At 61.3% G+C, this 27424-nt stretch overlaps 1 protein-coding gene across 2 annotated transcripts; it reads right to left on the bottom strand.

The window, feature by feature from the left end:
- WNT4 (Wnt family member 4) lies at positions 1–27252 on the bottom strand. Of its 2 annotated transcripts, none has more exons than XM_072750832.1 (5): positions 26988–27252; positions 12679–12914; positions 3898–4029; positions 3675–3817; positions 1–3072 (listed from the first exon to the last, which is right to left on the bottom strand). In XM_072750832.1, exons 1-5 carry the CDS (start codon positions 27062–27064, stop codon positions 2605–2607), a joined length of 1056 nt encoding a protein of 351 aa, XP_072606933.1. In that variant the 5' UTR covers positions 27065–27252; the 3' UTR covers positions 1–2604. The 2 variants fall into 2 exon arrangements, with proteins under 2 accessions (XP_072606933.1, XP_072606932.1); XM_072750831.1 differs by having other exon boundaries at positions 1–2973; positions 26988–27215.
- Positions 27253–27424: the final 172 nt, after the last annotated feature.

Here is a 27424-nt window from a genome sequence, read left to right as displayed (position 1 = left end):
TAAAGAAATAATCATTTTATCGTGCATCAGACTATTTCATGGGGATGTCACAATGGCAAGGGGCCTAGTATAAAAATTAGAGGATGGGGTAGGGCAGCAAAGGGAGTAGCAGCATCCCGAGCTGGGGCTTATCCAGCCCTAGGCCTCAGAGGACATCACCTTTGTCTTGTGGAGACTAGTGGAGAGGGTTTCAGGCAGGACTTGGATCCTCCGGCCAGCTTCCAGAGTGGGTGGGCTATGTCAGGTATGTGCTGGTTCCACCTCTTTATTTGGGACACTTTGGATGTAGGTGTGTCCAAGGAAGCTCCATTTACCTGCAGCTGTGGGTCCCTTTGGCCTTTGGGTTGCTGGTGGTGGCAGCAGAAGGGTTGGGCAGAGGTTCCTAGAATCTAGTCTGCTTTACACAGGTCATACCCTTCAGAAGCCCAGAATGGTCAGCCTTGAGAGAGTCCCCAGGCAGGTGGAAAGGTGACGCCTGTGAGCGGACACAGACCCTCTCACTTCTTCTGGTGCACTATCTGTAATACCAGCATCCAACCTGGACCTAGCAGTCCCCTGGCTCTGGGCACAGGATCTGGGGCTGGGGAAGAGTGCCTCTGCCCTGTCTCTGCAGGGGGGAGGGGTCTCCCCTGTTTCCTTTGTCTGGGTCTGGCCTCTGCCAGTGAGGGCTAGCATTTTCCCTGGCACTGAGCAGACAGCTGAACAGAGCCTGCCAGAGGAGCAGTGAGCCCAGCTGGGCCGCTGTGGGGACACTTAGTGGGCTCAGCTTTCATCCACATCAGAGCCTGCCCGCCCCAAGATTACCCCTCATTCCAGTGTGGCTGCAGCATCTCACTTGGTTTTGGCCTTCTTCGTGGATGGACATTGAGCAGAGAGCTTGGCTGGGGGCCAAGGGTGTTGACCCTCTCTTAGTGAGGGAGCCAACACCAGGAGGCACAAACCGCAAGGCCTGGAGGAGAGTTTCTACAGGCTGGAGCCTGTATTCTCAAACTGGGACTTTGAATTCAGACGTGGAACCCTAGAGCCAGGAGCTTGGGGTCTGAGAACCTCCGGTGGGGATCTAAGAACTCAAGATCTCAAACCAGGAGCCTGGCGCCCCATTAAGGGGGCAGCTTGGAGACTGGGCCTCCGGTGAGCTCCTCTGGAGGTTGGGAGCCCTCCTGAGAAGCAGCAGTGGGGTCAGGCCGAACCTTGCTGTGTGCATGTCCTACTCACATAGGTTGGCCTTGTGCTCCTACCAGTTTGCTGGGCATAGGGCCGGGCCCCAGCTGCCACTGCTTTATCTGTGAGACTCTTCCTCCGTGCCCAGGGTCCCTGGTGGCAGGGGTGCCTCAGCTGCTGACCCCCTCACTTCATCAGCCCTCTAGCTGTCCACTGCTTCCCTCAGAACCTGTTGTGCCCCCTGGAACCATGTGGCCTTTAGGCCTCACCTGTAGTCTCTGGCTCCTGTTGCTTCCTGGCCCCTCTTCCTCCAGGTAGTGCCCCTCCCCAAGGCTGGGACCCAAGCAGGCCTTTGGGTAAGGTGCCCAGGGGGAGCCTTGGCTGCAGGGCTCCCCTGGCTGTGCCTCTGCAGCTAGTGTGCTCTGGGACCCGGCTGAGCATTGCCCCCTCTCCTGTAGAGTGAGCACAAGCATCTCTGTCTTGTGCACCTCCCAGGACTGTTGTGATCATCCTCTGAGATGCCCCAGTAGAGGCCCTAGAACATAGTATTTGCTCAGTAAATTTGGTTCAGTGTGTGAAGTAATGGGTGGGAAAGGGCTTTTCACTGGCCAGTTCCTCTATGGGTGTGATTCCATTCTTCATCTCACAGAGGAGCAGCACCACGAGGAGACAGGCATAGAGGTGTCCCTGCAAAGGCCTGGCTGGGACCTGTGATCCAGGATGACAGCTGGTGCTCCTGCCTGGGAGGGCCCGGGGAGTGGCGGCTTCCCCTCTGTGATGGGGAGGCTGGGTGGGCTGGGCTCCGGGGTGGGCCTGGAGCCTTCTCTTGCCCTTGTCTTCTCTGCTCTTCCTGCCTGGAAGGTTCCACAGAGACTGAACCTCCAGCTGCTCATGGAGGGCCGAAGCGAACCCTCTGCCCTTGGGCTGGTATCTGTGCACTCCCTTTCCAGGGGGCTTGAGAGACAAGGCTACAAGGCCGAAGCTGCCAGGGGTCGGGTGTGTATGTGTAGGGGTGCAACTTCCATCAAGATGGCACCGATTTCCCCCGGCCATGGGGGGGGGCATCTAGGGAAGGGCATCCTTCCCTAGATGGCAGGGTCAGTAGGCATGTGGCGAACACTCCTTGTTACCCAGCTTAAGTCTGCGAGTAGAAAAACAGATACAGGTAACAACCGAGTGGTCAGCAGTGGCCACATGTGGACAACCAGAGGCACGGGCAAGGTCCCTTTGGTCAGTGGCAGCCACAAAGGCCCAGGCTTCAGGGAGGCCCTGCTGGTGCCCTTGGGGCCACCTGCCTGGTTTCAGCAATAAATAACATGAGGACCCAAAAACCAAACCAAAACAAAAAATACAACCAGTATCTTTCAGGGTAGGTACGGGGGGACTGTTTAAATTACCGGCCCTCCCCGGGCCACGGGGTGGTTGGTGGCGCGGCTGCCGCAGTCACCGGCACGTGTGCAGCTCCACCAGCCGCTGGCACTGCCGGCACTTGACGAAGCAGCACCAGTGGAACTTGCAGCTGCAGCGCTCGGCCAGCTCCACCTGCGCCGTGTGGAAGCCGCGGCCACAGCACAGCAGCTCACAGCCGTCGATGGCCTTGGACGTCTTGTTGCACGTGCGGCCCCGCGTGCCCAGCACGCCGCTGCGCATGTCCTGCTCGCAGAAGTCCGGGCTGGGCTCCAAATATACCAGGTCCTCGTCCGTGTGCGGCTTGAACTGTGCGTTGCGTGGCACCAGTGCCCTGGAGGAGCCCACACGGCGCGGCTCCACCTCGGTGGCGCCATCGAACTTCTCCTTCAGTGCGTGGCCCACCTGGCGGAAGGGCGGCACGGCTCGCCAGCACGTCTTTACCTCACAGGAGCCCGACACCCCGTGGCACTTGCACTCCACCCGCATGTGTGTCAGGATAGCCTGCAGGGGACGGGGAGGGGAGAGGGCCCATCAGGAGGCGGCAGGGGCTGGGGGTCGGGGTGGGGGGAGGCCGCAGAATTGGAGAACGGTTTACTGTCCTGCATCTTCTCTGTATTAAGCACCTGCTGTATACTGGGGTGGGCCGGTGAGCTGTGTTGGGGACTTGAAGACCCTGTCCCTGTCCCTGTCCTCAGGGCACTTGGGGTGGAGGGAGGGGAAACACTTCAGAGGGCACTGTTAGGGGAAGCGGGGGGGGGGGGGGGGGGGGGGAGTGACGGGATGGGGGCCAGCAGGGCTGCGTTGCGTCCGCGGAGGAACGGTGAGGGTGGCTGTGGAGAAGGCACGTGGCGTCGGGGGAGGCACGTGCCTCACGTCCTAGCCCTGCTACTTAGGAAGGGTGTGTGCGTGTACATATCCTCGTGGGTGCGTGTGTCGGGGCCACACGCTGTTGTGACACCTGCTTGCCTGGCCGCCCCGTAGCCCGCTGGCCCGCAGGAGCCCGAACAGATTTTCCGCGTGGCGTGCCGGGGGAGGGACGTCCCGGGGACCCCGCCGAGCCCACCCCGCCCGGTGGTGAGGTGGCAGGGGACGTGCCGCACTACCTTCCTGCCAGCCTCGTTGTTGTGGAGGTTCATGAGGGCGCGGCTGGACGAGGCCCCCTTGCTTCTCTCCCGCACGTCCACGAAGGACTGGGAGAAGGCCACGCCGTAGGCGATGTTGTCCGAGCACCCCGACCACTGGAAGCCTGCGGGGGTGCACAGTGGCCGCTGTGAGGGAGGGCGGCCCGGCCTGCCTGCCACTCACGCCCCCTCCTCCCACGCTTACCCTGCGGGCTGACCCCGTGCACCGTCCGGTCACAGCCGCACTTCTCCAGCTCCCCACTGCTGCACGCCCGCGTCACGGCGAAGGCCACACCTGCTGACGAGATGGCGTACACGAAGGCCGCCTCCCGAGTCCCTGTGGGAGGCAGAGGGAGGCAGGGCTGGGTCCCAGTGCTCGGGCCGCTCCCCGTCCGCGAGGGGTGTAGGTGGGGGCCCCCCGGGCCAGGAGGTGCTCTGAGCTGCCGCTTACACGCGCGGGTGCACATGACTCAGCCGGAGCATCCGTGGGGTGAGCGCCGCACCCTACAGATGCACCCCCCGGCCCACCCGACACGGCCCCGCGTCCCCTGCTCCCAGTACGGGAGTCGGGCGATGGCCCGACGGGTGACCTGAGCCGCCAAGACTGCAGGGCCCTGCGTGCCGCGGCCCTGCCCTCCCGCTGAGGCCGTCTTGCTCCCGGATACCTCAGAGGAGCAACGGCCAGTGCTGGGGAGAGGGTGTCCTCTGCTGCGCGGAGCTTCGCTGTGCCCATTTCACAGACGGTGAAGGCGGGCTCGGGGAGGGGAGGGGATTTGGTCCCAGCGGCCCGGCGAGGAAGTGACACCACCAGGACGCAGACCCCGCCTCTGCTGCCCGTGTGTCCCCTGCCGCCCCATGACTTCTCAGCCGGTCTATTTTGGTGCCTGCCCTCCTCCCCTGCCTGAATGGGTGTTTTTATCCTCCTAGGAACTGTGCCTCAGGGTGTAGCTGCTATGGAGCCTCTTTCTGGGGCTGTGGGTGGTAGTGGGCGTGTGTGTGTGCACGCGTGTGTGTGAGTGTGGGGTGCGTGTGCGTGTGGCTGGCTGGGTGTGTGACCAGACAGGCCCTGCTCCTCTTCTAGGCCCTGTGAGGGCCTCTGTGTGCCCGTGACTGTCCTTCTGTCTCTCGCTGCAGTGTCTGTGTCCACAGGAGTGGAGGGGGCAGGTTTTGGCCTCGTGGTTGGCAATTACCACCGTGACACCCAGGCCTGGGCTTTTGGCTGCCCCCGGGAGCAGTTGCCGTGGTCAGATGGGAACAATCACCTCCTCTGTGCCCGTGTCTGTGGGACAGGCAGCAGAGGCCGAGCCCTGGGGTGGGGGGCAGCTCGGGCCCCGATGGCTCAGGACGCCCTGTTCTAGGTTCGGCCCTCGAGCTGGGGCTACAGCCTCCCCGCCGCTCCCCACTGCCCACCCTCTGCCATTTTGGGCCAGCATCAGGGGGCTTGGCTGGAGCCACAGGGGCCTCGACAGCCTGAGATGGAATCTTCTCCAAGTTAATCGAGGTTAATAGCAGGATCATGTTGGTTGGTTTTGTGCTGTGGCCGCCCAAAGAGGGACGACTTTAGTTTCTGGTATTTCTGGTATTTCCAGGCCTGAACCAGCACAAATCTTTTGCCCCAAAGACTAAGGGGGAAGGGCAGGCGGGAGGTAGAGCAGATGGGACTGGTAGGGTGGCCCCAGCTCTTGGCCGGGCGTGGTCCTTACTTCCGTTTCTCTGGGCTTTCAGGCAGCCCCTGGTCCTCCCCGTCCCTGGGCTCCTCTCCTCCCGAGGGCCGCGGCCCTGGTGTGCAAGGCTCTCTGCGAGTCTGCTCAGGGGGACCTCTGCCTCATTCCCCAGACCCAGCGTCCATCTCCGGGGGCTCCAGGTCCCTCTTGCCCTGGTCTCAGGAACAGGACACTCCATTGTTCTCTGCTTGGGAGTGGGCCTGAAGGAAGAAGTTCTGGAAGGAAAATACTAATAGCAAGAGCGAAGGCTTCTAGAGCGCTCACTCTGTGCTGGGCCCTGCCTGAGCGCTTTACATCGTCTACACACTCTTCACACCAGCCCTGTGAGACTTCACCCTCGTTTTACAGACGAGGAACCCGAGGCACCGAGGGGCGAAGCAACGGGACCAACAACACGCAGCCAGGAGGTCGTGGAACCAGTATGGGAACTCAGGCAGCCTTGACGTTGCCCTCCTCACGGAGCCCGGAGCCCCCAGGAATACACGTGCAGTGGATCTCTTCCCACCTCCTTCCCACCAGCGAGTGAAGCCAAGAAGGGCTTTCTTTGGTCCGCCTGAAATCTCATGTGCTGTAGGCCAAGTCCGGTCCCTTTTGTGGGCTCCTCCCTGGGGATGCTGAGCAGGGGGCCTGTGCTCAGCGCAGGAGGCCCCAGAAGGCCCCAGAAGGCCCCAGAAGACCTGGGGAGTGTGGCTAAGCCATCATGCCCTCAAATCCCACAGCAGTGGCCCTGTCAGCCTTTTCCAGCTGGCTCCGGGTCCCAGCCCTTGGACTCCAGGGCTGCGGCCCCTCTTGGCTCCTCCCCTCTGCCTGGGTGCCCAGGCTGGAGCCTCGCTCACTAGAGAGGTGCCTGACAGAGACAGAAGAGGATGGTGGTGCGTCCGCAAACGAGGCAGCGGGAGGCCACTCGTGTCGTGCAAGATAGCTGCTCCCTGATCGGGGGTTCAGCTGTTCCAGCTGCAGCAGGGAGACAGACCTGGCTTTGTCCTCCTGGGACATCAGAGCTGGCCGTCAGGCAGGATTCTGGAAGGTGCCAGCAGCTGCCCGGCCACCGCCTGCCTCTTCCATAGAGCCATTTGCCCCATCCCGCAGCCAGCTCCTTTCTTCCTCCTCCCCTGGCTCCAATGTGGGTCCTCTGGGTCCCACCTCAGGGCCATTTTTCTGAGATGCTGAGGTGGCCTGGGGCTGGGAATTCAGAGCTGTCCCGTGGGCCCAGTAGTAACTACCCTTTCTGAGGGCCTACTAAGTGCCAGGGCCTTTCCATACGCTGTCCACGGCTCATGACAACCTTAGCACCCGGCTCTCCCCGGCGCTGCTCTGTGGAGGAAGGAGTGAGGCTGTCAGCAGCTAAGTGGGAACAGGCGCTGAAGCCTGTGTGACTCAAGGCCCGTACCCTTCTGAGCACGTCATGTGCGATGTCTCTCCCAGATGTTGGAAGGAGGGACTCTGGAGTGGTAAGAAATGTTTGGAGGAGAAGCCGCGGATGCTGAGTTGGGCTGGAAAAGAAGCCACGGGCATGGTGATCCCCTGGGCACCAGGCCGATGTCCCGGGGGAAGGGCCATTCAAACATAACTCAGTTTCCAAAGCTCCCCAAGGGGAGGCTTGGGAGATGGGGCAGGACAGGCACTGGTCCCTCAGAAGGACATTGGCCCTGTCCTGTCCCCTTTCATGCTCCCAACCTGCCTTCCCAGTTTCCTTTGTTCTCTTAGCTGCAAAAGCTCACCTTTTCTTGAAACCACCTCCAGGAAGTCTCTTGGGATGTGAGAGACCATGTAGGACACGGGAAAGAGTAAATTAAGACTCTTACTAGTGGCATGACCGTCCTCTCTGAGCCTCATTGTCCCAACTCGAACAAGGGGAGGAGAGTGCCACCCAGGCTGGCCAGACCCCACACTTCCTGCCCAGCATCTCGGGCCTCCCAGGGCTGCCGGTGCTCTTGCTGGCCTGCCTGCCCCCAGGACCAGAATCAGGCCGCAGGTGCTTTTATTTTCTAAGTGTCTTGCGTGTTTGTGTGGCCTCTGCAGCCAGACTGGAAGCTCTCGGGGCCGGGTTGTCCCCATACTTCTCCTTTGCCCCCCTCAGCACCCAGCACAGGGCTGCACACACAGCAGCCCTCGGAGACAGGAGTGGGTTATTGGGAAAGAGTCTGGATAGGGCTCAGCCCGCAGGCCTGAGATCTACTCCTTGCTCTATCACTTCCTAGATGTGTGATTTCAGTTTTCTTGTCCACAGAATGGGGCTAATAGTCCTGACCCTAAGAGGTGGTTATGGGACTCTAATGAGGTAAAGTATAGAACATGCTTAGTCAAGTCCCTGGCACATAATGGGCACTCGAGACATATTTTGTGATTATTGTCGTGATTAATGCCATTTTATTCATTTCCTAACAGATGTCAGTAGGGCACTTATTGGGCTGAAGGCTTCCTTAGGGTAGAGATACTTCCTTGCTTGCTCCCCCACCATTTATTGGTCACCCGCTGCAAGCCAGGCCCTATGCTACACACTAGGGCTACTGAGGTGACTTTGTCCTCAAGGAACTCCTGGTGACGGAGGATCTCTGGAACCCACCCCAGCCCACCTGTAACTAATGATGACACCAAAAGGCTGGCCTGGAGGTCCCCCAGAAGGAGGGCACGTTCTCAGCCTCATGGGGCTCACCATGATGCCAGTATTGGGGATCAAGGTGAGAGCAGAGGTTTTGGTAAGTCACAGCCTGGGACTGAGAAGCCCTCACATCTTAAATCCAGGCCGATGTTACCACAGTCACTAAGGAAGGCGTCTAGATGACGTTAGACACGCAAGGGATGGAAAGGCGGGTCTGGGTTCGAATCCTCACTTTGCTTTGGCCAGTGCACTGCATCACCTCCCTACCATGGCAGCCAGAGGCTGGAGGGCCTCGGGGCTCATGGAGTCCCCTCTCTCGGGACAGGCCTCTGTCAAGGTCACAGAACGAGATGCGAAGAGACGGGGAGAGGCACGGCGTTACCCACAGATGGAGGGAAGAGGAGAGGAGTCTGCACTGCCTTTCTCACCTCCGCCTGCCAGGCTCAGGCCGGCCTGCTCCGAGAGGCCCGTATATCCTGCTCTTGGTGACCTTGAACTTCTGCCAGACTCTATGGCTTCGCCCTCCTATCCTCTAGTCCTTTTTATTCATTCGACATGTATTTATCAGTTACCTACTATGTGCAGGTGCTGCTCTAGACTCTGGGACAAAGCAGTGACTAAAATGTAGAGAGGACATCCCACATCTGGTCCTTAACCCCTGCTTGGCCAAGAACTGCCACCTGCCCCCATTCCTGGGTGCCCTGGGTGCTAACCTCTCCAAATTTCTGCTAGATTGTCAGCCTAGAGCACACAGTTTGGCCCTCAGTCACTCACTGTCCTCATCGGTCACCATTAGCTCACGTCAAGCTCCCCTCCGTAGGCCAGGAGCAGGGTGACCTCTGCTGCTTGGGGGTGTGGGGTGCAGGGCTGGAAGCTGGGAGACCTCAGGCAACATCAGCCAGGGGGTCCTGGGGAGCCAACTAGCCCTTCAGAGGCACCATCTCTGTCTGGCGGGAATCCCAGGAGGTGGGTCCTGGGATTGTCCCCACAATTGTTCCCTTATGGGAAGGATGCTGAGGCTAGGAGAGGGGTTGGACCTTGCCTGAGATCTCAGAGCCAAGAGTTGGCAGGCCCCGGAGTTGGGTGTATCACCACCCTCAACTTGCTGAGCCTCCCTTTTCGGCAGTAAGGTGGGGGACACCACCCCACGTTCAGAGTTGTCCTGAGGGCAAGACAGCACAGGAGGCTGTCAACGAATGGGGTTCCTTTTCTTCTCCAAGGATGGCCTGGCTCCTGGGCCTCCTCCAATATCTGAGGCCACGATCCCAGCCAGGCAGCTCACGAATGTGGGCACCAAACCAAGCTCTCCCTTGCCATCACCCCAAAAGCTGGTGGCCTCAAAGAAGGCCTACCCAGACTGGCTGCTGCTGTTGTGGCTGTCCCCAGTGACAGCAGCTGGTGATGGGCACGGCTCTTCTTGGGCCAGGGTGTACACTAAGTGCTGCCACACACTGTGTCACGGGACCTTCGTGACGGGCCCTATGTGCTCGTCTGACAGGCGAGGACACCGCGGCTCAGAGTAACAACCCCTCACCCACGGTCACGGCTGCTCCTGCGCCCCCCTCCCCACCCCGTCCCTGCAGCTGCCTCCTCGGCCCTTGGCCCTTCCGAGAGCAGCACCTTGTGCCGACCAAGCCCCTCTTGTTCAGTGGAGACAAACTAAGACTCTCCCAAGAGGACTTTCACTAGGGAGGAACACGAGAAATACAAGAGTGAGGAGATGGACGAACGGAAGAGCTCGGACTCCTCCTCCAGACACGCCTGACGTCTGCCTGGTGGGGCCGGCCTGGAGTGTGGGTGCCTTGACTCGGCCCTGGGGGCGCCGGACGCTCGAGCAAGCCGCTCAGACTTCAGTCCAAAGTGGGTTTCAGCCACGCCTGGAAGGATTCAGTGTTGCCCCAAACTTGCAGAGCCAGGGATGGGCCCTTCTTTGGTTCCTGCTGCAAACACGGGTGAGGAGGGCACTTCTCCGCGGGGCTCCTCCCCGGCCTCAGGCCAGCACCGACCCCCATGCCTCCCCTTCTACGCCCCTTTGAGTCCTTGCCCAGACTTGTTCTCTGTCACTGGATGACATCCACTGGCTGTCCCCTCCGTGCCAGGCTGTGCCGTGTGCCGGGAAACAGGTGCATGACACAACACCTGGCCATGGAAGGGTCAGAGTTCAGGGATCGGGGAGCAGGGTGAGGGGACAGGCACTGCAGTTTAGCCTAGAAGGTGTAATGAGGGGTGCCTGGTGACTCAGTGCTAAGCATTTGACTCTTGATTTCAGCTCATGATTACAGGGTCGTGAGATCGAGCCCTGGGTGGGGCTCCACGCTGGGCGTGGAGACCACTGAAGGTTCTCTCTCCCTCGGCCCCGTCCCGACACTGCGCATGTGCATGCGCCCACGCACTCTCTTGCTCAAAAAGTAAAAATAAATAAAAGGTGTAATGGAAGGTGTGTGAACACAAATGGTTTAGACGTGTGTGTGTGTGTGTGTGTGTGTGTGTGTGTGTGTGTGGTGTACTAAGGGGCAGGGAGAGAGGTTGAGAAAGAGAATTTGATGAGGCAGGTGGGTTAAAATGTGAACACTTGGTGAATCTAGGGAAAGAGTATTATGGGAATTCCCCTTAGAAAAAACCAAGCTCACACATACAGAGAACAGGCTGGTGGTTGCCAAAGGCAGGGGTGAGGAGGTGGGGGAGATGGGTGGGGGTGGGGGGACGGGGTCAGAAGGTACAAACTTCCAGTTACACAATAGTAGCTCCTGAGGATGTCAGGTACAGCGTGGTGACTACGGCTAATAATCCCATGTTGCAGATGTGAAAGTTGCTATGAGAGTAGGTCTTAAAAACTCTCATCACAAGAAAAAAAAATGTGAAAAAAAAGGAATAAAAACGTGTAACTGTGTGTGGTGATCATAATATATACAAACGTGGAGTCGTTAGGTTGCACACTTGAATGTAATGTTGTGTGTCGATTATACCTCAATAGAAAAAGAAAAGTAAATCCATCACTTAGAGGTGGGGAAAAAAACTTTGTAATTTTTCCTGGTAAGCTTGAAATTATATCAAAACAAAAAAACACCGAAAAAAAAAAACCAAAAAAAAAAAAAAAAAAACAAAACAAACCCAAACCACCCTACCCCAGCATGAGCAAAGAGCTTCAGAGCCCAGAGGAAAAAGCAACCGCCGGGGTGTAAGAGCTGGGAAGGCACAGCGGGGAGGGGAGCGCTGAGCTGGCAGAGAAAGGGGGGTGAGTTTTTGGGGTGGAGGCAACAAACAGCACGTGCAAAGGCACGGGGCCTGGCACACGGGAACCCTGCCCATCCGGCCGCCAGTGCACCTACGGCTCCAAGCACCTGCTGTACACAAGCCTAGTATTTGGGCCTCCCCAGGCGGTGGCCCCAGGGCCCGGCCGTGCACCATTGTCCCGGGAAGACCCTCCACGACGCGGCTCCTCACTGGGTCTCCGCTGCTTCTCCGGAGCAGCGACATCCGGTCACGCCAAGCCTGATGCTGCCTTTTTGGTCTCTGCCAGCTTCCAGAAGAATTGCTTCCAAATTTCGATCACAGTTGGTTCCCGACAACATCCGAACGCTCTGCCACGAGCCCGGCAGCCCTGGCCGTCCGGGACCGCAGGTGCCAAGACAAAGGTTGGCCCAGGCTGTGCCCTCCTGCCGCCTCGCGGGTCAAAGGGCCCCGGCGACCGGGAGTGGCTCCGGAGTGTCGCTTTCACGCTCAGGAAGTAGAAACAGAGGCAGCTGGTGGCAGCCCTTCCTCGAGGGCAGCAGCTTGGCCCAGTGACCTCTCAAGGAGCCTTCCAGTTGCATGGAACGTTCTCTCTGCCCTGCCCACCTTCCTCTGGCTTAATGCCTTCTCATATTTCTCAGCGCAGTGGAGGGCAGAACTCCTCAGGCCAGCGTTCTCTGAGCACCCGGCCTGGCCAGGGAGGCGTGTCCCCTGTGTTCCCCAGGCTCCCACGTCCCCTGCGTCACCGCATCTTCTCGCTGCGGGCAAGAGCAAGACCCTGGAGCTGGACGGCACGGGCTCCAGCCCTGGCTCTGCGGCTTGCTCGTCCTGTGATCTCGGGCAAGTTACTTAACCTCCACGTGCCTCAGTGTCTTCATCTGCACCGTGAACGCCTATCGCAAGGGCCGGGGGAGTCGGTGACGTAAAACCGTGTCTGGTCCCCAGTCTGCGCTGCTGGTGTAGGGGCCTCTGCCCCTCCTGGGCTTGACTTGACCGATCCCAGGAGGACAGAGCAGGTGCTGCTCTTCCTCGGCCTCGGAGCTGGGCATGGAGGTGCCGTCCACGTGGCCCGCCAGGGTACAGACGCAGGTGGGCTCGCTCAGGAGGCCAAGGGTTGAGGTCACACAGCAGCATGGGGCTGGAGGGGCGCTGGAGCCCGGGTTCACCCTGCGAGGGACTCTGGGCCAGGCCATCCTGTCCGCCGCCTGAGCCTCAGTTCCTTCCTCTGGAGAACGGGGACCGAAGCGCTGCGGCCCACGGCGTGCTGCCCACACCAGGAGCGGCCCCCTCGGCCGGGCTCGCGCCCCCCTGCCCACATCCCCTGCTCCCGTGCGCCCTGGCCTTTAGCTCCCTGAATGACAGGCGGCTCCCGACACCCCTGCCCGGGAGATGCACGCCCCCCCCAGCGCCCCCTGAGCCCCTCCCTCACCTTGCGTCACCACCTTGCCGAAGACGGGCAGGGAGTCGAGCGTGGAGCAGTTCCAGCGCCGGTTCCGGAACTGGTACTGGCACTCCTCGATGGCCAGCTGGGCGCCCCGGCGCACCGAGTCCATCACCTCCAGGTTCCGCTTACACATCTGCACCTGCCTCTGGATCAGGCCCTTGAGCTTCTCGCACGTCTCCTCCTCCGAGATGCTCCCCACCGAGGACAGCTTGGCCAGGTACCTGGGGAGAGGGCGGGGGGTGGAACGCCGTGCAGTGCTCCTTCCTCCTCCTTCCACTGCCAGGCCCAGGCTGTGCCCAGCCCAGGGCTCTGGGAACCGCCTCATCCCGCTGACGGGTCCCGGCTATGACTCCTGGATCCAGGGACAGACCCCCTTGCCTGGCTCTTGGGACCAGAGGGGGAAGCGCCGTCTTGCATAGGAAAGCCTCTTCCCCAGCCAAAGCAGGCCAAGCTCCGGGAGGGACACGGACGGAGCCCCCATGGGACCCCTCCTGGCCAGGGGTGGCTGCTGCACCGGTGTCCATGCCCTGATGCTACCTCAGATCTGGGCCCTGGGCTCTGGCCCCTTCCTGTCCCTCTGGCTGGGAGGCCACAACCACTGCTCTGTGTCTCCCCACTACCCTGCCCCACCAGGCAAGGACCCCAGTGACCTAAGCCCACCTTCTGGCTGCAAGACCAAGCCACTGCCAGCCACATCTCAGAGTGCCAGATGGAGGCCAGCACCAGGGCTGTGCAGCTGGGGGACTCGGGCCAGTGCAAGGATGGTGGCAGGGGAGGAGGGCTTCAAAGACCAAGTGTGCCGTGCTCTTTCCTCAGCCCCTTGAGTTTTTACAGCCTGGAGATGGGGCAACGGTTCCATAGGGTTGTGGTGAGGATCCCAAGCTAGGTCATCTGTCAGGGTGCTCGGGGACCAGGCCTATGGGGAGAAGGGGGCTCCAGAGCGTCCATCTCGGGGGAGGGCAGGAGACAGCACTACCGTTCACTGAACACCCACCATGTGCCCTGCACAGTGGCAGTCTCTGCTTCCTGCTGCAGCCTCGGCCCCAGTCTATGAGGTCATAATTATTAGGCCCATTTTATGGATTCCAAAATGAAGGCTGAGGGTGCCAGGACCAAGGTGACACAGATAGCAGGTGCCAAGGCTGACCTGCAGCCCTCTTCAAGCCCCGAGGGCCTTCCTCCTGCCTGTCCTCCTCCATGGCAGGTTGAGGGGCCCGGGCAGGCTCTGCAGCACCGGAGGACGGACACTGTGGTCTGGGCCAGGAGGTGAGGGAGCTGGGAGCAAGACGCAAGAACGCTCGCCAGGATGGGAGCAGAGCCAGGGAAAGGCCATCCGGAAGAAGTGGTCCCTCTCAAGGGGAAGAGGTATGCATTAACCGAACACCTGCTAGATTCAGGTGTTTCGGGTCATGTGGAGGGACCGGCTCAGGGTCACCTGGCTTGTGAGGGCAGATCTCGATTGAAGCCCAGGTCCGATAACCCCATGACTGTGCTCTAACCACTGCCCCTCAGCCTGTCTCCGCTCCCCACTGGCATCCTTGGCCAGGGCCACGTGCACCTAGTAGGTGCCCAAGGAGCAGCTGAACGGCGGAGGAGGGCTGAGTGGACTCTGAACGCCTCCTCCCCCTTTCCCTGCCTCTGCTTCCACCCGTTCCATGGCAGATGATCGGCTCCCTCCCAGGGCAGGGCTGTCGGGGGCTGCCTTCCAGATTCCTGGAGTACAGAGTACAGAGAGTCGCACACTTAGGGAATGTTCCCTGACACGTAGTCTGGTCCAGACCCCTCCTTTTACAGGTGAGCACAGAGAGGGAAAGGGGCCTTCCCACCACCTCCCAGGAGGAAACCCAGACCCTGGCTCTCCCCTCAGGCTCAGTCACACAGCTCAGGAGCTGGAAACACAAGAGAGTGGGCATCCTGCTGCCCTGACTCTATTAGTGAACCAGCCACACACCCCCAGGGCTTGGCCAGGAACCCTGGTCTGGGGCGGGGGGTGCTTTCCAGGGCCCAGGGGCGAAGATGCTGTTGCATGTATGAGGGAAACTGCACGAAATTTCTTGTCCAAAGAAGGATCAGAGGGGAAGGTCACCGCTCTCTGGGACGCAGTTTTCTCATCCGTAATGCAGGGAGCTTAGCGCTGCTTCTGGCTAAGTCAAGGAACTGTCATCAGGGCAAAAGGGGTCCTGTGTGTGTGAAAGATGGTCTGACAAGGGGTCTGAGGCAGTGGGGCAGGAACTCGCCATCTGTTTGCTGAAAGAGGTGAATGAATGGAGAGCAGATGGAAAAATCCACAGAAAGCCCCGTGGAAATACGGGACGTTCTAGTGACGATGGTCATAAGCAGAGCCAGCTTTTATGGAACTTAGGACCGGGCTAAGGACTTTACTTACATTATTGCATTTAGCCTCTCAGCAAGCCAATGGGCTCTCATTTTATACAGGAGGAAACTGAGGCACAGACAGGCCAAGTAGTTTGCCTTGTGCACAAGATCAGCCAGCGAGTAAAAGGTTTTGAACTTGGACTCGGTTTTGCCTGACTTCAAAGCCATTGGCAGACACACTGTTGCTCTAAGCGGCCCAAGGACTAGAACTGACCGCCCTGGGCAGAAGCCGCTGGTTGGCGGGTTTGTGGGACCTAAGGATGCTGGTCCAGGTGCAGCCGGTGGGCTGCCCGCCGGTCGGCAGGCTCCCCGCCCCCGGAGGTGCGTGAGCAGCAGGTGGATTCTGTTTGTCAGGTGCGTGGGTTGGACCAGAGGGATGGTCCTCAAACCTGGTTGTGCATCGAAACATGTGCGGGGTTTGCCGAAAGCGCAGGTGCCTGGGCCTCCCTCCAGGCGGGGCTGGGTGGGCATCTGGGCTTTTCACACATTCCCAGGAGCAGCTGTGAAGCCAGACTGGCACGGGAGAGCACTGCAGGGGAAGCTCTTGGCTAACCACGGCGGTGTCTCCGCCTGCACCCGAGGGAGATCTGAACCCAGGACCTACTTCCCTCCTCACGGCCGCATCAGCCACCCCCCACTCCCAGCTGTGGGGTCTGAGTCTGGCTTTCTTTATCCGAGGTGGAGATAATGGATCCTATCCCGGAGGGCTGCTGTGAGAAATCAAGGTGATCTGATGCGGCTGGTGCAGCTGGGCTCAGCCGGGCCGCAACAGGTTGCTGTAACCGTGAGGACCCCCCTTCCCCGGCAGCACGGCTGGTAGGAGGTGGGTGGTCTTGGGCTGAGTTGGCTGGGCCTTCCCTTCCTCCCCCCACGTTCCCTGCCTCCTGGGGGACCTCCCTGTCGGCTCTACCAGGTCCTGCCTAGGGGATGCACAGAGACCTGTAGGGTCCGGGCAGGAGCCTGAGCCTCCTAGAAGGGAGACAAGTGCCAGGGGAGGGGGCGATGGTTGAGGTGCATCTGGAAGGGGAGGGCGCACACTTGGCTCCTCAGCCCTGTCTGGGTGCTTCTCTTGCCTGGGCCAGCTGGGGAAAGGGGGTCCCCTGCGGAGCTCGTCCCACCGGGTGCTCTCGGCCTGCAGGGGGCGCCAAGAGCCCAGCTACTGGCCAGGGGCCAGGTCCAAGTTTGGGAGGCGGAGAGCCAGTGAGGGCACAAGGAGTTGGGTCTCACGTTGGGTCCTTTCCTGCTCAGGCCCAGGCCTGGCCTCTTGGATAAGGGTGGGGGCCCCTATTCCCCGAATGACATGGGGGCACAGGGCTGACTGTACCCATCTCAGCCCCTGCTCCCTCTGCGTCTAGCCAAGGGGCTGGGTCAGGATGTCCAGGCTCCCGGCTCCTGGTGAAGGGAGCTCTTCGAGGGCGGGGGTTCTCTGGGTAGGGACAGCAGGCTGGGGAGGCCTGGCTGAGCCACCAGCCCACAGTGTGACCTTGGGCAAATCCCCGTCCACTTGGAGCCTGTCTCCTGGTGGGGACAGTAAACTGGTAGGTCTGTGTGGCCTTTCCCACTGTCAGAGTGGCAGTCCTCCTCCTACAGACGGGGACGGGGGGCGGGGGCCTGGCCAGGCGGATACACGGAGCCCCTACGGTTGAATGAGAAACGAGGTAGACCGGAGGAGCTGCCCACCCCTCTCTCCTAGGTTCAGACTCAATGAGGGGAGGCAGCCTGAAATAACAGTAGTAGGGCTTTAGGGGTGAGCTGCTGGGCTGCCATGGCCGTGAGTCACTGGGACAGCTTCCAGGAAGAAGCTGAGAACCCTCTTCCGCTGAGGAGCGTGCCTGCCCCTACGGCTGGCACCAGTGCCACCCCCCAGCCCCTGCTTCATCTGGCTCAACAGCTGTCCCCTTCCGTGCCCTGGGGGGCACAGCTCCACCCCACCCCGACACTCCCAGATCCCAGGGTCTTGCCTGGGAAGGGGTAGCTGCTGCGGCTGGACACGCAGCTGGGGATGGCGTGGAGACAGTGGGGACCCCAGGTCCCATTACAGGTCCTTGCCCGGACGGCTTGCCTGTTCTGGTGTCTGGTTTGGGGGCCTGGCCTCATTTTACAGAGGAGCAAACCGAGGCCCAGAGAGGTGGAGTGACTCGCCCCAAGTCACGCAGCCAGTGAGTGACCGGGCACTCGGTCTTGCCCTCCACGCTGCTCGTGGGCCCGCCCCGTTTGACGGCTGCGGGGGCTGACAGTGCCTTGAGCGGCCCGTCCAGCCATGGCTCCTCCGTGCCTGGCACTGCACATGGCACACAGAAGGCGTTGGGTAGATGCCTGTAGCGGATGGAGGGTGTTGTCGCCTCCTGGCAGGGCCCCCAGGGTAGGGAGGGGCAGGGATGAGGAGCAGGGTGGGGGCTGCCCTTGCCTATCAGTCTGCTGAGGGCTCGGAGACCGTGAGGGGTCGGCCCCCTGGCCCTGGGGGCCTCAGGAAGCCCCTCCCCGCACCCTAAGGTGGCCCTGCTTTCTCCCCAGAGATACGTGTGCCACTCCATGACCCCGGGGCCGGGCCGGGCTCCAGTGTTGGCTGCACAAGCCACTTCTGGGGAGACAGCGCCTCCCGGGCGCGCTCAGTGTTGGCTGTCACTGGGCTGGGCTGGCCAGGCCTGCGGAGGGCCCCGACCATCTCTGCTTCTTCCCCCGTTCTGGTCGCCTTGCCCCAGCCCAGGCTCCTTCCTGCCCCTGCTGAGGACAGGCGTAGCAATTTGCCACCTGCTGCCCCCGCCACCCAGAACTCTAGTCACAGCCCTGCCATCGATCAGGTTACCCTGGCAGCCCCGGCCGCCCCGGCTGCTGCTGCCAGGCAGCCCGTGCCCCCATTTCCTCAAACGGGGGGCTGCAGGTCCTGCAGGCTCCTCCCAGGAGGCCCTCCCCGCCGGCCCGTGTGCGCAGCCTGCATGCAAGGCTGGAGGGCCCTGGCCCTGCCAGGGAGATCAGATCCTCTCGGCCACCTGCTGTTTTCATTAGAAACTAAAATTAGCTGGGCTTGTCCCAAGCTTTTCCAGGTTTGCTTGCTTTTTAAAAAAAATATACAAATTCCTAGAGGAAAATCCGCACCTCTCCGACTCCTCTCCGGCTCTTACTCTGCGCGTCCAGAGCAGAGGGGACGGGAAATAGCTGGAGCGTTTGGGAGGCCAAGCAGATCAGTGTCGTGGGTCCCGGCCCCGCGGGTGTCCAGGTGGGGGCTGGGACGCCAGCCCAGGCCTCTCTGCCCCCTCCCTCTGGCCTCCCTGCCTGCCTGGGCCACATTTAGAGCCTCCTCAGGAGTGGCAGTGCCTGGGACACCAGGGAGGAAGGAGGCCAAGCCAGTGGGAGGAGGAGCCGGAAGGAGCCCGAGTGCCTGCCCAACAGCGAGCCGCCCCGGGAGACCCTGCCGGGTGAAGCACCCAAGCCGCAGACCCCACCCAGGACCGCCCTCTCCCCCGGGGCAGCCGGAGCCTGGCTTCCCAGATCCTCACTGCGCCCCTCAACTGTGCTCGGGCCTTCGGGTGCTTCTGCCCCCCCACAGTCTCCGAGCCCTGCTGCCCACTCCCCAACGTGGTCCTGTCCTGGAGACCTGTCCTTTCGCACGGCCCACAGTGTGGCGCACTGTGCAAGGGAGAGCTGGCCGACTGGGTCAGAATACGGGCTCTGAGTTCCCGAAGGCAAATTAGTGAGCATCTCCGAGCCTCGGGGTCTTCATCCGTAGAATGGGGAAAACAATAGGGCTTGCCTCGGGAGGCTTAAGTGGATTAAAGGGTCACACAGTAGACACTGCCCCCCTCTCGGCCGCCTTATTACGTTATATCATATCATTATGGCCTTCATTAAGATGTTTACGCCATCATCATCGTCACCATCAGCACCGCTGCCTCCAGGCCCCTTCGTGTTGCCTTGAGCTGGGCCCTCTGCTGGACCACAGACCATCCTGCTCATTGGTCTTCTTTGGCTCCTTCTACTCTTTCAGACCTGGGTTCTCCAGCCTGAGGGAGGACACACTCCTGCTGGGAGCGGTGGGTCACTTCAGCCTCCACCCCAACTGGACGGAATCTCCAGATGGAGCATGTGCAGCAAGAGGATGTGTGCCAGTGACTCGGGCCCATCGGATGGACCCTTCAGGGACCAGGAGTCCGAGAGGTAGGACGGAGGGGAGGGCTGTTAGGGGATCAGAGGCTGGGACACTGGGGTGAGGAGACCAGGGACAGTGGGGCCCAGAACAGGCTCAGTGTGCCTGGAGGACTTGGCAGCCCTTTGTGGGATGAGATTGGCTGGACGGGAGGGACCTTCCGTCCCTTGTCACCTGTGCTCTTCAAGCAAGTCACATGCTTGATTATATCCTTGCTGCAGCCATGCAGGGTTGGCCAGGAGGGTGTCATCCCCTCCATTTTAGAGATGAGGTTCCGGGAGGCATGTGCTCAAGGCCGTGCAGCCAGTCAGGGGTGGTCAACACCTAGATCATTCTGGCTCCTAAGCCTGGGCTGGCGGATCAGGCTCTGAGGATGGCCCAGGGTGCCCGGGGCATGACAGTTCGGCAGTGACAGTGATTTGAGGAAGGTGGCTTCATTCTTTCACTGATGAGTGGGTCGGGGTCCCAGGGCTTTCCTGCACCCCAGCAAAGGCGTCTACACTGCTCTCAGGTGCCAGGGCTACTGGGGAGGGAGGGGTCTCAGTGGGGCTGCGTGGACGGCGTTTGGCCTGTGGTCTCGGCAGCTTCTGGGGCCGTGGGAGGAGTTGCTGCCAGTGGCCCAAAGCCCCCAGTGGGGCAGCCGGTGAGGAGGGGCCAGCCTTGAAGACACAGCGGTTGTGGGGTGGTGGGTGCAGCCTCCCTCCACCTTCTCCTCAGCCTTGGTGGAACTCGGGAGTCCTCGATGCTTAGGTCAGGTCCCAAGTCCCTTTCCTTGGAGGTTCAGGGGAACGATGGCCTTTCCTGGAGCCCAACCCCCACTCCTGTAGCTCAGGGCACGATTCCCCTTCTCTCTGCCTCCTGGGATCCCTGGCTTCCTTGGCTCCCCATCCTCAGAAGCCTCAGCAACCCCATTTTTTGGGGTCTTTTTTGCTTCCAGTTTCCATTACTTCCCACTCCGCCGCACCCCAGCTCTCTACATGGCATTCCCGAAGGCTCCGTGCCCCCACCTTCTGCGCGGGAGCCCCCTTCCCACATCCCATCTCGTAGCATGTGTTCCTGGGGAGCAGGTGGCCGACACATCCGGGACGTAGCCACTCGGACCCGAGCCTGGAGGGCCCCAGAGCTGGGCCAGAATGTAGGACTTTTCCTTCTCTCCGCGGGGCAGGTGTGACTGTGGGGGTGAGTGAGTGTCACACTGAGGGCACTTCCTGACCTTGCCTTGCCCCCTCATGTGGCAGTGGAGAGCTTCTCCCTTGCAAAGACCCACCCGACTCTTGTCCCCAGAGCCACTGAACTGTTGAACTGTCTCCCGAGCTCTGTGAGGGAGCTCGGGGGGGGGGGGGGGTGTGGGGGGAGCTTGGAGTGTGGGTAAAACCCCAGATGGGCTGTCCAGGGCGGGTGCTGGCTTTCTAGCGGGTTCCTTGGCTTTGGTGGATCCCTTCTGAAGGCCCCGTTCTGGGAGATCCTGTGGTCAAACTCGCACCCCCATCCCAACGAGGCAGCCAGGACAACTTGGGCTCCTTCGTTGCTCCATTGCTCCTAACCTCCCCCAGAGGATGACTGGCGAGGGTGTGGGGCTGCAGGGAGAGCCCTGGGAAGACCGCCAGGAGACCTGGGATGGAGCTCCGGCCCTAGCACTAATGTGCTGCGACCCCGTGTGCCTAGCACAGTGCCTGGTGGCGTAGTCTCCACAAGTGAGCATCTGACAGGATTGAACGGGGCTTACTGGGCACGCCCCTGCTTGAGGGTTCACTGTTGCTGGAAGGGGCTGAACGGACAATCTGTGGGGACCCCTTGAACTCTGACAGTCACAGGGGCTGCGACCAGTCCTCTGTGCCTGGGTCCCAGGACTGCTGGGCATCCCTGATGCAAGAGGAATACCCTGTTGCCGCCAGCCCTCGGGGAAGAGTTCCTGGAACCCAGTCGTACCACGATAGGTCCTGTGTGTGACCCGAGTGCGAAATAGGCTCGGAAAGGACCATCCAGGAGTCACAGCAGGAAGAGGCCCCTGGAGTTGCCCTGGAAATTTCCCACAGCTTCTAATGGGCCTCTCCAAAGCTCCCTTGTGAGCGTGAGCAGTGAGCTGTTGGGAGGCTCCTTCCTCTGAGCACATCCCTCCCTCCTCCTACCCACCTTCCTCCCCTCTCTGCTCAGACCAGGTCCCGTCCACAGCAGGGTTCATGACTTGGTCAGGGGAACTTTTAGAACATAGTTTGGTTTCAAGTTTGCCAGGAGATGGGGGAGGCGGAGAGGGGTTTGGATGGGGAAAGGGGGAGCTGGTGGGGTCACGGCAGGGAGCGAGCCTTCTCCTGGGTTTGGCTGAATCACAGAAGATGTAGTTCGGGACTCAGAGATAAAAGCTGGCAACTCGTGTGGACATCTGGACTGCAACCATGGGGTCCCAGCTTCGCCTTCCAGCTGAGCTTGCTGAGCTCTGCCGAGCTCGTCTGCAGTAGGGGTGACCGGAATGGGGGGACAGTGGCGGGCGGCTGTCACTCGCTTCGGTGGCTCCCAGGCCAACCCTGTGCCCACTTGGCTCCGGCCGAGCCCTTCTTCCCAGGGGGAGGAACAAGAAAAAAGAGGCTTGGCGTAAATGCTCAGCTTTGCAAACGCACCCACAGGGCCCGAGTTGGGCGAGTTTCAACAGGTTTGGGGAACACTGTCTTGTCAGATGCTTGCTGAGTTGCTCAATTGCTAATCCAGGGCTGAGGGAAGAAAGTCAAGCCATAGCAGACAGCTGGGTGGTTACTGCCGCTTGAGTAAACCCCTCGGGCAGAGCCTGGTCTCGGGGCCCTGCCGCGGAGGGTGGTGGCGGGGGGGAAAGGGCTTAGCCGGGCTCCAGGGGGTGCGCCCTGGCAGGGGAGCTGAGGGTCAGAGCAGCAGCCCTGCGGGTGACAGCCACACTTCCTGACACCCATTTAGCCTGTCTTATCATCACCTGAGACTCAGAGCGGTAGAGCGGAGCTTCTCTACTATTCAAGGTCTCTAAGACAGGGCACCCTTTGACAAAAACTTAAAGCCCTCTGGAGGGAACAAGCCCCTCTTCCCTTTATCCATCAGATACTGACTGAGCACCTACTACATGCCAGACACATGCCAGGCACCAGGAGACGTTGAGAGCCGTTTCTGCCACAGCCGTGGCCTTCAGGGGTTTATAACCTTGTAGAAGAACGAGCCACGCTCCTGAACTGTAGTTACACATAATACGAAACAGTCCCATACGCGGGGGATAGAAACCAGGAGATGTGGGACACGTGAGTACAAGTCAAGTTCAAGTCCTGCTTCTGACTTGCAGAATGTCCTTGGGGAAGTCACTGTACCTCTGGGCCTCTGAAGTGGGGCTAAAAAGAATACAGACTCCTTCCCCCCAAAGTGGGGAGAAGTGATGTAGTTCTCATAGGGTCATGGGCATGAAAGTGCTTTGTAAACCACTGAATCTCAACGAGGGGAGCTCTTCACCCCGCCCCCCCCGGCCACCCCCGAGGGACATTTGGCTATGTCTAGAGTCCCTGGCTTGCTACTGGCATCTAACAGGTAGAAGCCAGAGATGCTGCTGAATGTTCTTCAATGCACAGGACAGGCCCCAAATATCAATGGAACGATTTAGGAGACCCTGGTGTAAACTATAAAGGGCTGCGGACATGTTCGTGAATGATCCAATGTCCAGAGCCAGGGGAGGAGCTCCTAGGAGTGGAGTTTACTGTTTAGAAGGGAAGGAGAGATCCTTTGTAGCTGGGGATTAGGGGACACTTTCTGGGAGGAGATGGGCCACACCTTTACCTGTGGGGCTCCCATGGTCAAAGGAGTCATTCACTCTGCCCCCCTTGCTGGTCAAGTAGGCACACAGGAGCTTGGACCTGAGACGCACACCTGCAGGGAGTCAGATCCCATGAGGGTGAGATTTCACCCTCCAGCCACCCTGAGGGGTGCCCCCAGACTCAAGTCCCCTGGCTACCAGGATTCGCCAGGCTGGACCTCTCTTGCTCTGTGAGGCTCTGGTGGGGGCCCCAGTTGAAGAGCAGGGGGGGTGGCCGCCTCCGATCCTACTTGTGTGACCTGTGTAAGAGTACAGGCTCCCGATAGAACGGTTTGGGGTAAACAAGACCTGGGAGCAGCGACCTGAAGGCCCATCCTTTCCACCATCCCTATAAACAAGGACACGACTCCCCCATTGCAGAGACCCTCAGCTTCCAGCAGCAGCCACAGCTGCTGTTTCCATCAGCGTGCCCGGCACCGTGCTCGGCCTCACCACTGCCCACGGTTGGGCGCCACTGAAACAGATGAGGAACCTGAGGCCCAGAGAGGTTAAGTAAACTGTCCGTGGTCACTCAGCTGGTCAGTGGCGGACCTGGGATGGAACCGCGGGCTGTCTCAGAGACCTGCTTCTCAGGCACCGTCCCGGACTATCTCCGAGTGCAGAATGGGCTCCCCACCCTCATCTAGTGGGCCTCTGCTGGGGCCCCCGCTCAGTGCGCCACTGCCTTCTTCAGCAAATCCGCAATAGGGAAACCTTGGCTCATCTAGTCCCCGATGAGCCTTCCCAGGCCTTCCATGCGGAGTTCAGAGCAATCTGCTGACGGCTGTGGCCCAGGGGGCAGAAGAGGCTCACCCAGAACCAGCCAGCTGGGGGGCGGGGTGGGGGCGCAGAGCAGGGACTGGAACCCCAGCCTCTCAGCTCTCAGCACAACCTGTGTCACAGGAGGGAGCGTTCAGGGCCATTTCTGAGCCCATCTGTGGCAGAGCCAGGCCCTCCACCGGTGGCCTGTTTTCATCCATCCATCCCTCCGTCGGTGGTGGGAGCTGCCACAAGCTGTCAGCTCGCCCGGGGTGCTAGACACAAGTCTAATCGACAGCTTCCAGCTTCTCTGGGCTTGCCCAGGCCTCGGGCGGTGGAGCCTTCCCAGCTCCAGGCTCTGTCCTGCCCAACAGCTGCACGCAGCGGGACACCTGGCCTCCCCGCCAGGCCACCCGCCCTTCCGAGACAACAGGCAGCACCGTCTCTTGCAACCAGCCAGCCAGCCGACCCTGGACGGAAGCCTAACTCCAGGTACTGGAAGGGGAATGGACACCCCGGCCTGGCCCCTCTGAGAGCACTGCCAGCCTTCCTCTTGGGGCCAGACCTCCATGGTGACTCACACGTGAAAAGATAGTGCCAGCCACCATGCCTGGAGGGACATCTGCCTGCCCAGAGCTTTTCCTTCTAGGGGCAGCTTTCGGGTCAGATGCCCCTGCCATTCACTAGCTGGGTGACTTTGGGCAAAGACCTCTGTGATCCCCAATCTTCCCATCTGTGGAATGGGATTCAGATGCTGTCAGGATTTAGATAGTACAGTCGGAGCTAGTGTAATAATATTTACTAGTATCGTCACGATTCTGCTACCTTCAGGCCAAGTCCCCTCTGTGACCGCTCCGGCTCATGCTGACCCCTTCCTCTGACGGCAGTAGCATGCGCACCGTTCCACCCACTCGTGGTTTTGCTTTTATCCTGTCTTTCCAGACCCCAAGGTCCTTGGAGGCCGGGCTGCGATGCTGAGTCCCCCCACCCCCCCGAGCTGGCTCAGTCCCTGTCGCAGGGATGGAGGTGGCTAATAAATACAAGGCAAACAACCCGGTCTTGGAATGTGCCCAGAGCTCTCTTCTCCATCACGGCCTCTCTGGTTTGGTAGGGGTCCCAGGAAGCCCCTTATTCTTCCTGCCTTGGGTGGGGCAGAGACCCTTGGCTCAGGGCCCGGGGTGGAGCAGGAGTGAGCTGGGTCATCCAGAGACCTGCTTCGTGGCAACCTGAACCATCACCACTGCACAGAACAGGTTTGCCAACCTCTCTTCTCCCTCCAGGCCGCCCCTCCTCACCCCGCCCCCCTCGATGCAAGCCCGAGAACCGACCTGTTGGAATTCCCCGTGGTTCGCGTGACCCAAAACCGGGGCTGCCTCCCTGGCTGGGACTTCGGGCTTGGATGTGGCTGAGGGTGGGTGGTGACACCACCTGGGCCATACTGGCTTGACTCGGGGACCACTTCGGGGCAGGGGGTATGTCACTGCCTGGGAATCGGCCCTTGGGTTCAGTTCTCCGCTCTGGGTTTGGGCAAGTAGCTTCCCCTCCTGGGGCCTCAGTTTCCTCATCTGTAGGAGCTCAAACACTAGATGCCCCTGACGGACGTTCCACTGTGGATGTCACTCTCTTCCCTGAAGGCCCCGGTCAGACTCTTGCACTGCCACTTCTTTCTCTGCCTTCTTATAGCCCTGGGCATTGGGTGGGTCAGACCCGCTTCTTGTTCTTCCAGACGCTCACGCTCACTTCAGAGACCCTGGCTCTGAACCCAGGCTTTCAAGGGGGCAGCTCCAGGGACCACAGACCCCCTGAGTCCAAATCAGCTCCCCTCCTCAGCTAGGTGGCCTAGTCCTCGCTCAGGAGGATGGCCTGCGGGGGCAGTGGGAGGGGGTGGTGGTGCCCAGCTTGCGGTATACTTTGCCACTACCCCTGAAGTGTTAATCAAATTAAGCCTCCAAGAAAAACAAAAGCTCTGCAGCCACTTTGGGCTGCCTTGGAGTCGCTCGCTCTCCCAACAGCTGGGAGCGTTCCACATCACCTCGGTCCCCCAAGCCCTGGGTGGCTCTGACCCCAACGAACACACTCCTTCCAGCCTGCAGGGCCCTGGCTGGCCGCAATGACCTCATAGCAACAGCCATTGGACACTCGGGGCAATTTCATGGGAGATATTTGTTCTTTAGTCTTGATGCAGAGAGAATTTTTTCCTCTCCCGCGGTCTCCATGGAAACCCCAGCTACACTGTTGGCTATCCCCCTTCCCACCTCATGCTTTTCAGATCAATACCGGAGCTTGGCTCCCCACTGGCTGCCCACAGCGGATGGGGGCAGAGCTCTGGGCAGAAGGGACTGGGGCCGGGGTGAAGCCTGGGGCCTGGTGAACCATCCCTGAGGGGGGATGAAGGATTCCAGAGTGTCCTTGCTTCCCTGTTCATCCCCACACCAAAGCTCATCCCTCTAGAATCTCCCTCCTTCCACCTAAGACCCCCCCACTCCCCGTCCCAGCCAACCTTCTGTCCCTTCCCTGGGAGTCCCCCGAGCCAGGCCCAGCAAGAGAGAAACAGGCAGGTCACCAGGGGCCACCACCCCTCTCTGCCCCCTTAGGTGGGACGAGGCAGGGACGTGGTGGGCTGCTGTCCCCTTGCAGGGCTGGCCGGAGTTCCTGCCCCGGAGAACGAGGCCGGTGTCCCGGTCCCTTCCCTGCCTCCAGCCCGGGCTCCCGCCCCCCGAGCAGAAACAGGTCCCTGCACGCCTCCAGCCCAGCCCGCAGCGGGGCGCCGCCGGCGGGGAGCTCGCTCCGGGGCTGCTCCGGCTGCTCGGGGCTGCTCGGGGCTGCCCCGGGCTCCTCGGGATCACCCTGCCACCGCGACGCAGGGTCCCTCCCGAGGCGGGCGACCTGTCAGCGAGCCTGGGCTGCACCCCGAGCCGAGCCGCGCACCCCGCCCGGCCGCCGCCCCGCGCTCGCGCCCCTGCGCTCTCGGGCGCCCCGGGGCCGCCCATGGGTGCGGACGCCGCCGCCTCCCCGGCCGCCTCCGGGCTGGGAGCCGCACCCGGACAGCAGGGGTGCCCGCAGGGAGGCCCGGCGCGGGGGCGGCCGGGGGCGGGCGGGGGCGGGGGCGGCCGAGACACCTGCCGGCGCCCCCGCGCCCGCGCCCGCCCCCGCCGCCGCCCCTGCCCGCGCCGCCTGGCACCCGCCGCCCGCCCGCCCGCCCGGTCCGGCCCGACTTACAGCCAGTTGCTCGCGGCGGCCGAGAAGACGGCGAAGACCAGGAGGCGCAGCGACCGCAGGCACGAGCGGGGGCTCATGGTGCGGCGCGCGCCCGGCCCGGGCAGCGGCTGCGGCCGCGGGGCCTCCCGTCGGGGCGGCAGGTGGGCGCCCGCGGCGGGCTGGGCCGGGGCGCGCGGCGGGGCTCTGCCTCCGAGCCTGCCGTCAGCCCTGCCCGTGCTGCGCCCGCTGCCCGGCGCGGACCAGACTGTCAGCGCCGCCCCGGAGCCGGGATGCGGCGGAGGCGGCCGGGGGGGCGGGCCGGGGGCGGGCCGAGGATGGGGTTACCTGGGCGGGCCCAGCGGCCCGGGACACCCCCCGGGGGCGGGCCGCAGCGGCGGCGGCGGCGGCCGCCCTGGCCCGCGGGACTGGGCTCCGCGGGGGCCTCCCGGCCGTGCGCC

This window comes from Vulpes vulpes, chromosome 2 (genome assembly GCF_048418805.1).
Source record: "Vulpes vulpes isolate BD-2025 chromosome 2, VulVul3, whole genome shotgun sequence".
Classification (NCBI taxonomy): domain Eukaryota; kingdom Metazoa; phylum Chordata; class Mammalia; order Carnivora; family Canidae; genus Vulpes; species Vulpes vulpes.
The sequence above is the reverse complement of the archived record's forward strand: the minus strand, read 5'-3'. Positions and strand labels throughout refer to the sequence as shown.